This window comes from Capsella rubella, unplaced genomic scaffold (assembly GCF_000375325.1).
Source record: "Capsella rubella cultivar Monte Gargano unplaced genomic scaffold, Caprub1_0 scaffold_1, whole genome shotgun sequence".
Classification (NCBI taxonomy): Eukaryota; Viridiplantae; Streptophyta; class Magnoliopsida; order Brassicales; family Brassicaceae; genus Capsella; species Capsella rubella.
Genome location: NW_006238923.1, coordinates 16,156,062 through 16,165,703, shown reverse-complemented (window position 1 = coordinate 16,165,703; position 9,642 = coordinate 16,156,062). Strand labels below are relative to the sequence as shown.

Below are 9,642 nucleotides of genomic sequence, written 5' to 3'. Positions count from 1 at the left end.
GCTCTAGAACCTTTTTCTCTCTCTGGAAGTGTTAAAAAGCGGCTGGGAAGAGACAACACACGACCTTCCCTCTTTTAAACACGACCTAGGGTTAACCAACCCAAACCAAGCCTCAATTGAACCGACGATTTAAAACTTAAACCGTCAAACCAGAAATACTAGTGTCGATCGACACCCAACCACAGTGTCGATTGACACCACCCGGATTTCCAGACACGGGCGTTACAAATAGACACATTCGGTTTAGTTGATTATGATGGTGATTACAGAACAAGTTCATTAGGTTTTAAGATGTTGTTCTATAGAACTACTACGGTCAAACCGTTTGATGATTTTCCAACTAAAATTCCTGAAAAATATTTCCGAGAGTTTTCTGATATTTTGGCCGGAAAAGCAGAAAGACATTTGTTGATCGGTGAGTTGTCAAATTCGTAATATATACTCTTTTAAGTAAATAAATAGGTACAAATTTTCTAATCGTAATAATTTTTTATTGTTTATGTAGATGTAATTGGCCAGATTGTTAACGTCGACTGTCTTGAGAGTATCAAAACTAAAGGGAAGGATAATGTGAAACTAGCTTTCGAATTGCAAGATCTGAAGTATGGTTTTATTTTATTTTAAAGTATAAAGTATATAATTAATATATTTTAAAATTTAGAAATTTATAGAGTAAATTATTAGTATATTTATTATTACAAAAAAGGAGCTCACTATTTTTTTATTATATAGGGGTACAAAGTTAAATTGCACGCTGTGGGGTGATGTTGCTAGAAATTTTGAAGGTTCGATAAAAGAACATGATGAATCTGTCGTCGTATGCGTTATTCGATTTGCATGCATTAAGGAGTGGAGAGGTAATTTTGATTGTACATGAGAAATTGCTTTCAATATTTATCACGATTACGTATTAAAACGATTTTCAAATTTCAGGAGTTTTTAGCATATCCAACTCTTTCGGTTCAACAGATGTTTTGTTCAACCCAAATATCACAGAAGTGGAGAAGTTTACTAAAATGTCAAAACTTTCAGATAATTTAAATTTGCATGATTATCAGAGGTGTTATTAGTATACATAAATTTACTTATTAGAATATTTATTTTTGACAGGTTGCCATCCGAGGTCGTCGATTTAGTTCAGATTAATAATGAGCCTAAAAATGAACTTCCAAAGGTCACGCTATATGAAGAGTTCTTCGTATTCAATGAAAAGATGACAATAGACGACATACTTTATGCACTAGAGGTATTTTTTAATTACATGCGTCAATAAAAAGATATATTTAATGATTAAACGTGTGTTTATATTCAGGTGCGTACATGTGTTACAATTGCAAAAATTATTTCCGTAGAGGCACTGCCTAAATGGTATTACATTGCTTGCAAAGCCTGTAATAAAAAAGTTCAGCCATACCCGTTAGATTCTCAAGTCGGAAAAGAACGATTATACAGCTGTGGTGTTTGCGATAAAGATGTTACAGAAGTTGATTGCAAGTAAGAAACACTCATTTAGATTGTGCTTTATAATCTTATGACGTATGAAAACGCTGCGAAGTAAGATCATTGAGTTATGTTTTTTGTTTTCAAAAATTAGGTTTAAATTGATATTACATGTCTCATATGGAAGTTCTCCAAGTATTAGACTGCTTTTCTTTGATGGTCTGTCTCAACTACTAATTGGAAAAAAGGCTGATGAATTGGTTGCACAGTTAGCTGAGGTAAAATTCTAAACATTCATGTTCATATTGAATGTCATAAACGGTGTTTAACCAATTGATTCATATATTTCAGGATGATCCTTCGAGCATTCCCATTGCTATTTCTTCTTTTATTGGAAAAACTATGTTGTTCAAGGTTTCAATCACAAATGACAATTTGAAGAGTTCCAAATCTGCTTATGTTGTTGAAAAATTTTGGGGAAAAGAAGATATGATAGTACAATTTGTAAAGGTATAATGTTACGAATATTAATATTAGCTATTTTGTGTTAACGAGAGTCTTTTTATGTAATATATTCATGGTGATTGTTGTGACTTATAGGAGAGCTATGGAAATGTCGATGTCAATCCTCGGATTCTGGAAATTACCGATGGAATAGACGAAAGTTCTTCGGCTGATTCGGTTACATCTTCGTCGAAGAAGAGAACTTCTCGAAAGAGTGGCGACTCCGCGAATAGTCATTATATGATTACAAGGAAGAAGATCAAAACCGAAAAACCAACATAGTATTGTTTTATTATTTACTGTGGTATTCAAACATTCGATGTTTCCGGTCATTATGCTTTATTATCTTGGATTTTACAAACTTTCTAAGCTTTAAATATTGATTGAATTATATGGTTTTACGCAAACTATATTATTATATATAATAATGATTAGTATTAGGTTTATATTATTAGAAGATATATTGAAATATCATAATATTATTATAAACTAATGGTGCAAAAATGAAAATGTTAAACAAAGTATTATGAATATTTTAATGTTTAATAAGACGATACAAGTAAGAATATATACACTTTAGAAGTTACTAATTTACCCTTAATATAGAAAAATGTTTGGTGTGACAATACAAGTAAGATATTAGAAATATTCCATAAATGCTTAATATCTCTTAAATTTTTATAGTTATAGGAAACTGTTTGGTGTGACAATAAAAGTAATATATATTACTAATACTCAATTGTGTTTATCACAATAGGCAAAATTTCTAATTTAAAGGATCATTAAAATGTAAATAATAATAATAATAATAACTAAATGGAAATATACAAATTTTGTTAATTAATAATTTAAATAAATTATAAGATCAATACAAACGATAATATGATAAGCATGAAATCGCTAATTTTCACATAATAGATTCTCCTCATCCTGAGGTTATATATTAGATACACAATTTATTAAAACCTATCGTCCAGTTTTAAACCTAAACATAATTATTGTAGCATAATTATTTACGGTGTTTTTAAAATTTGTTTGCAGGTCGTTACACGTAGACAAATACGATGAGACCTGAAAAGCTTCCGTATCGGAGGAAGAAAGATGCACCTCATGGTATGCCTAAAAAGAATAACTCTATCTTTGAAACTGTTATAAAAAATTCATAATTATAGAACTATGATATTTAAATTTCTAATTTTTATAATTCAGGTCTTAACACTCGACATAGTTACCCAGTTTTTAAACCTATTGAAGATGTCTCCATAACGAGACCTACAAAGCTTCCATTCCGTAGAAAGAAAGATGTATCTCATGGTTCGACAATAAAGAGTAACTACATCTTTGAAATCTATAAACAAAATAAGAATTATACAACGATGATATTTGCAAATTTCTAATCTTTATGATTCATGTGTTAATTCGAAACATAGTTACCAGTTTTTAAATTTAAAACTATAACAGATGTCTCTATAGCTAGATCTATACATCACCAGTTCGGAGACATCACACACAATAACGTAGGTCAAATCGAAAGGATGAATAGAATGCGTGTTTTGAGATCCCGGAAAACGGAGAAGGATAACCAAGGTAACATTATCTTTAATTAAATAAAGTTCAAGTGAGTAGAATACCTACTCATTAAATTATAATATGCATCAATATGCTAACCAATTATTGGTCATTCTATAGAAACTTTGCTACTACCTGGATTACAAGAAGATTTTGTATGTTATATTGCTACTGATTCGGAGTCAAATAGAGGAAGCGAGAATGATATGTCTACCGACGAGTCTGAGACCGAATATGGTGATGATAATACAATGTCTAATAATGTAATCGGCGGATTTACGGCTGTAAGAGCTGGATTACAAGAGAACGGTTCGTTTAGTTTCCACTTTTAGTATTCTTATTGAATTACTATCACTAATAATAATAATAACAATAATCTGTAAATCACTAACAATATCAACAATGCTTATGTATTAAAACTTTGCGCAGGGTATTACGATGATGGAGATCCGTTTTATATCTGTGAGAATTGTGGAGCCTATATGTGGTTTGGAGAGCGTGTGAATAAAAAATCCAAAAAAGGAAAGCCAATTTTTTCAATGTGTTGTCGTCACGGAAAAATTAAGCTCCCTTTACTTAAACCTCCACCGAAAACGTTGTCATCGTTGTTCTATAATCACGATGATAGGAGTATCAACTTTCGTGATAATATAAGAGCATACAATATGATTTTTTCGTTCACATCTTTAGGGGGCAAGGTTAACCATTCTATTAATGATGGTGCTGGACCATATCTGTTTCAAATGTGTGGAGAAAACTATCATCGTATTGGTGATATTTTGCCAGAACCGGGGAAAACACCTATGTTCTTACAACTATATATTCATGATATACAGAATGAGGTTTCTAATAGAATAAGTGCATACGGGTAATAATAACATCTTTGTGTTATTTTGTATAATGTTTCGATTTAATTTTCTAATAAAAATAAAAAATAATTCATATTTTTTGTGTTTTTATAGAAGATCTGGATCGACTGAAAATTTGAGGCCTGACACTGTAGAGCTAATCAAGAAGATGCTTGATAATCATAATCCACACGTCCGGGCTTTTAGGTCAGCAAGAGAGAGATTCGATATGGATTGCGGTGTTGAAGATTTAAAATTACGTTTGCCTTCGGATAGAGCTTCTGATGCGAGAACTCATAATTTACCTACCTGCAATGAGGTGGCTGCTTTAATTCCAGGTGATTTTAATTGCGGTGAGAATAAGCGTGATATTGTTATAGAAGGTCGTTCAGGCAATTTACAAAGAATAAGCGAGCTTCATCCGGCATATTTACCTTTACAATATCCTTTGTTGTTTCCATATGGAGAGGACGGTTACCGGTTAGGGATTGACATAGGTTTTATAGATACTGCTGGACGGAAAAGGAAAACCGTGAGCATGAGAGAGTTTTATGCTTATCGAATTTTAGAGAGATATGGAGAAGCTTCTACGATTGTCATGTCCGGAAAATTATTCCAGCAGTTCTTAGTGGATGCCTTCACGACTATAGAATCAAACAGATTAAATTATATTTGGATGAACCAAAAAAAACTTCGGACAGAAAGAATAGATAAGATACTCGAAGCTGCTGATAAAGGACGTACTGATCTTTCAGAGCATGGGAAAAGGATTTACATACCTTCGTCGTTTACTGGAGGAAAACGGTATATGATGCAGCATTATTTAGATGCAATGGCCACTTGCAAATTCTTTGGTTTTCCCGACCTTTTTATAACGATAACTTGCAATCCTAAGTGGCCTGAAGTTGTGCGTTATATTACTAGACATCGTCTTAAACAAGAGGATAGACCAGATATTTGTTGCCGGGTTTTTAAGATGAAATTAGATAAGCTCATGCATCAAGTCACCAAAGAGAAAACTTTCGGTACGATGAATTCTGGTACGTATCTTATTTTCATATACATTTTTTAATAATATTATACAAATATAAATATAGTTACGTTGCCGTTTTGATTTTTACGCAGCTATGTATACAATAGAATTCCAAAAAAGGGGACTACCACATGCGCACATGGTTTTATTTTTGCATCCGGATTTTAAAATGCGCACAACGGACGACATAGATAAATTCATAAGTGCCGAAATACCGGACAAAGAAGTGGACAAGTATTTATATGAAGTTGTTTCTGATGTTATGATTCATGTACCTTGTGGACGTCAACACAACGATAGTCCTTGCATGAAGGATGGTAAGTGCACAAAGTTCTTTCCAAAACCATACGTAGAAAATACTGTGATAGATGATGCTGGTTATCCAGTATACAGGCGGAGAGATGATGGAAGAATTGTGCATAAGAAAGGTTTCGACTGTGACAACAGATACGTTATTCCGTATAATCGTGAATTGTCGATTCGTTATCGTGCTCACATAAATGTAGAGTGGTGTAACCAGTCACGGTCAATAAAATATCTGTTCAAATATATCAGCAAAGGTCCAGATTATATTAGAGCATCAGTAGGAGAAGAGGATGAAGAAAATGAAATCAAACAATATTTTAACTGCAGGTATTTATAGTAAAATTATAACTGTGATACATGTTGTTCAAAGTAACATTAACATACTTTAATCATTCGTTTCTGTAGATATGTATCAGCATGCGAAGCTACGTGGAGAATATTAGCGTCCCCGATATGTTATCGTACAACACCTGTTGAAAAATTGCCCTTCCATCTTCCTGGCCAGCAATTGGTTATTTATAACAAGGATGATCCTATAGAAAATGTTATGTCACGTTCAACAAATGGAGGAAGCAAATTCTTAGCATGGATGGAATGCAATAGAATTGACCCTGAAGCTAGAAAGTTAACGTATGCTGAATTTCCGACCGCTTATGCATGGTATAAAAAAGAAAAAATTTGGAAGCGGAGATCAAGGAAAAGAAAAAGTTTTTCAATAGGAAGGATTACGTACGTACCACCTTCTACAGGGGATGCTTACTACTTAAGAGATTTGCTTAATAAAATACCAGGTGCAACCAGTTTCGAATTCTTGAAAACGGTTAACGGAGTTCTTTACGGAGAATTTAAAGATGCTTGCTATGCATTAGGATTATTGGATGATGACAAAGAATATATTTCAGCTATAAAGGAAGCAAGTTTCTGGTGTCTTGGCAAGTACTTAAGGAAGCTATTTGTGATACTATTGATTTCGAAGAGTGTATCTGTTCCGTTAAATCTTTGGCTCGCGACAAGAGATATACTATGCGAAGATATTTTATTTCTCCATAGGAATCGCATGAATGATCAAGGTACATCGGAATCTTTATTATTATTAGTATTATGCAAAATTATCAAATTAATTAAAAATGTTTGTTCTATTTTTTCATGTATGAATTTTTACGAGTTTTTTGTCATATTTGGTAAAAATATTCTTAATTCTATTATACAAATTGATATGCAGGTCTTATGTTAACACAAGATCAAATACGGAACATATGTTTGTCGGAAATCGAATTGCTTATGCGTTCGAATGGCACTTCTCTTTCCGTTTTTACTAATATGCCAAGACCAGACGATAGTGTGATAAATTCAAATGAAAATCGGCTTATTATGGATGAGAAAAATTATAAGCGTCATGAACAAAAGAAAGATTACAACAGACTGTTTGGTATGTTAACTGAAGAGCAAAGACGTGTTTACCAAGAAATAATCGACTCGGTAAATAAAAACAAGGGTGGAATGTTTTTTGTGCATGGATTCGGTGGTACTGGAAAAACTTTCTTGTGGAGTATCCTTGGAGCTGACATTCGATCTAAAGGTAATATCGTTCTAAATGTTGCATCAAGTGGAATCGCTGCTTTGCTATTGGAAGGTGGTAGGACAGCTCATTCTAGGTTTGGTATACCTATCAATATAAACGAATATTCAATGTGCTCGATAGATGCAGAGTCCGATCTTGCAGAATTGATAAGAGAAGCGAAACTCATTATATGGGACGAGGCACCGATGATGAACAGACTTTGTTTTGAAACTTTGGATAGGACTTTGCAAGATATTATGAAGTGCAATAGGATTTTTGGAGGTAAGGTCGTAGTTTTGGGAGGTGATTTTAGACAGATTCTCCCAGTAATTCCTGAGGGTGGAAGGGTCGCAACTGTGTTGGCGTCTATAAACTCATCATTGCTTTGGCAAAGCTGTAAAGTTTTAAAGCTTACACAAAATATGCGCTTACGAGAAGGCGTTAATAACGAGCAATCTGTTGCTCTCGCCGAGTTCTCAAGGTGGTTGCTCGATATTGGTGATGGTAAAATCAATGAGCCAAACGATGGTGAGGTCGAAATAGAAATACCTGAAGATTTATTGATAACAGCAGCTGAGGAACCTATTCAAGCAATTGTTAAGGAAATCTATGGTAATTCTTTTGCTAAAGAGAAGGATCCAAAATTCTTTAGGCGAAGAGCAATTCTTAGTCCAAGGAACGAAGATGTTGATAAAATCAATCAATATATGCTTTCTCAACTACCAGGTATGCATTATAATTGTTTACGTGTATCTAATATTATGCTTTTTGGTAATAAAATAAGTTTACTAAATTGCATGTCTCTTTTACATATTTAACTATATCATAGGTGAAGAAAGACGTTATTTTAGTTCAGATTCCATTGAAACGTCGGATACAAGTGTTTTCGACGATATGGTCTACTCGCAGGAATTTTTAAATAGTATCAACGTCTCAGGATTGCCTAAGCATGAATTAACATTGAAGAAAGAAGCCCATATCATGTTGCTAAGGAATATAGATCCTAAAGGTGGTTTGTGCAATGGTATAAGGTTGATTGTTACTCAAATGGCTGATCATGTTATAGAGGCAAGGATAGTAACAGGTAACAGTGTAAACGAAAAAGTACTTATCCCTAGAATGTTTGTGTCTCCGCCAGATGCAAAGTTTCCTTTCCGTATGAGGCGTCGTCAGTTTCCTGTGACTCTTGCGTATGCGATTACTATTAACAAAAGCCAAGGTCAGACGCTGGAATACGTTGGATTGTTTTTACCAAAACCAGTCTTTACACATGGACAGCTATATGTTGCATTATCTAGAGTGACGACGAGAAATGGATTGAAGATTTTGATAACTAATGAAGACGGTGAATGTCAGAACAAGACCCTTAACGTAGTCTTTAAAGAAATCTTTGATAACATTTAATTACATACCAATTTGTTGCATCATCAGATTTACGTGTTTATTTTTCATGAAAAATAAGTATTATCATGCAACCGTTTTTTGGTTACACTCTTCAATAATTTTCCTTATATAGTTAATATGGTAAACTTTAAAACGATTAAACTTAGTGAATTTACTGATCAAAATCATAATATAGTATACATGTTATATTGAAACTCATAATACAGTTGGTTCATGTATGCATATTGTAAATTTCAGAATAAGACGTAACTAAATCATATCCATAAACAAAAATAGATTCGCAACTTTATTGCAGTTTAAATTACAAAAAGTAAATGAAACATCTAGAAATTACTAATTATAAACAAGATTACTAATTAAAAGCAGATGAAATATCTAGAAATTACTAATTAAAAACAAAATTACTAATTAAAAATTATACAATGTTGTTAATATTAATTCGTCTCGAAAGTTATATGGATGCACTTTTTTGGTTGCAGATCTGAATAAGTACGCTTTATATAGTCAATTTTTTCAATTTACAAACGAATCAAGTTAATGATATTCTAAATAGCTTCTCTAATAGTTATAGTCGCGGAGCCGTGTTCCTAATGATTAGTCGATTCAGCTATTTTTCATTATAGATAAACAAATCCAAGACATACCAGACCCAATAGATGTCTTGGTTGGCAAGACACACCAAATCCTCTTATGTATACTCTTTACATATTACTTTTGTTTTGAATCTCCAATAAGAATGCTATTGCATTTACTTTGTTGTTGTTTAAAATTTTAAATCTAATAAACTATTGGTTTTTGCTTTTAAAAATTGATACTTAGTCCTAGATCTTATCTATTAGCTAAATTAAAATTTGTTTTCAATTAACAGATGGTTTAAATGTAGGGTATACATATGTAAATTTTGGTTAGTGTTAAAAATTCTTTAATGTCCAAATGTTTTATCAAAAATAATAAAATTAATTAAATCTAATTTATTA

At 32.6% G+C, this 9,642-nt stretch overlaps 2 protein-coding genes across 2 annotated transcripts; both read left to right on the top strand.

The window, feature by feature from the left end:
• The first annotated feature begins 291 nt into the window (after window positions 1-291).
• Window positions 292-2,226, top strand: LOC111832434. The gene is made up of 7 exons (XM_023788755.1): window positions 292-415; window positions 506-602; window positions 1,111-1,246; window positions 1,313-1,494; window positions 1,595-1,718; window positions 1,792-1,950; window positions 2,041-2,226. The coding sequence occupies exons 1-7, from the start codon at window positions 292-294 to the stop codon at window positions 2,224-2,226; spliced, it is 1,008 nt and encodes a 335-aa protein (XP_023644523.1).
• A 782-nt stretch (window positions 2,227-3,008) lies between these two features.
• LOC17896924 lies at window positions 3,009-8,665 on the top strand. Its single transcript, XM_006304446.2, has 12 exons — window positions 3,009-3,057; window positions 3,154-3,258; window positions 3,406-3,531; window positions 3,634-3,822; window positions 3,943-3,975; window positions 4,204-4,381; window positions 4,476-5,401; window positions 5,487-6,027; window positions 6,106-6,360; window positions 6,502-6,770; window positions 6,923-7,987; window positions 8,091-8,665. Exons 1-12 carry the CDS (start codon window positions 3,009-3,011, stop codon window positions 8,663-8,665), a joined length of 4,311 nt encoding a protein of 1,436 aa, XP_006304508.2.
• The last annotated feature ends 977 nt before the right edge of the window (window positions 8,666-9,642 follow it).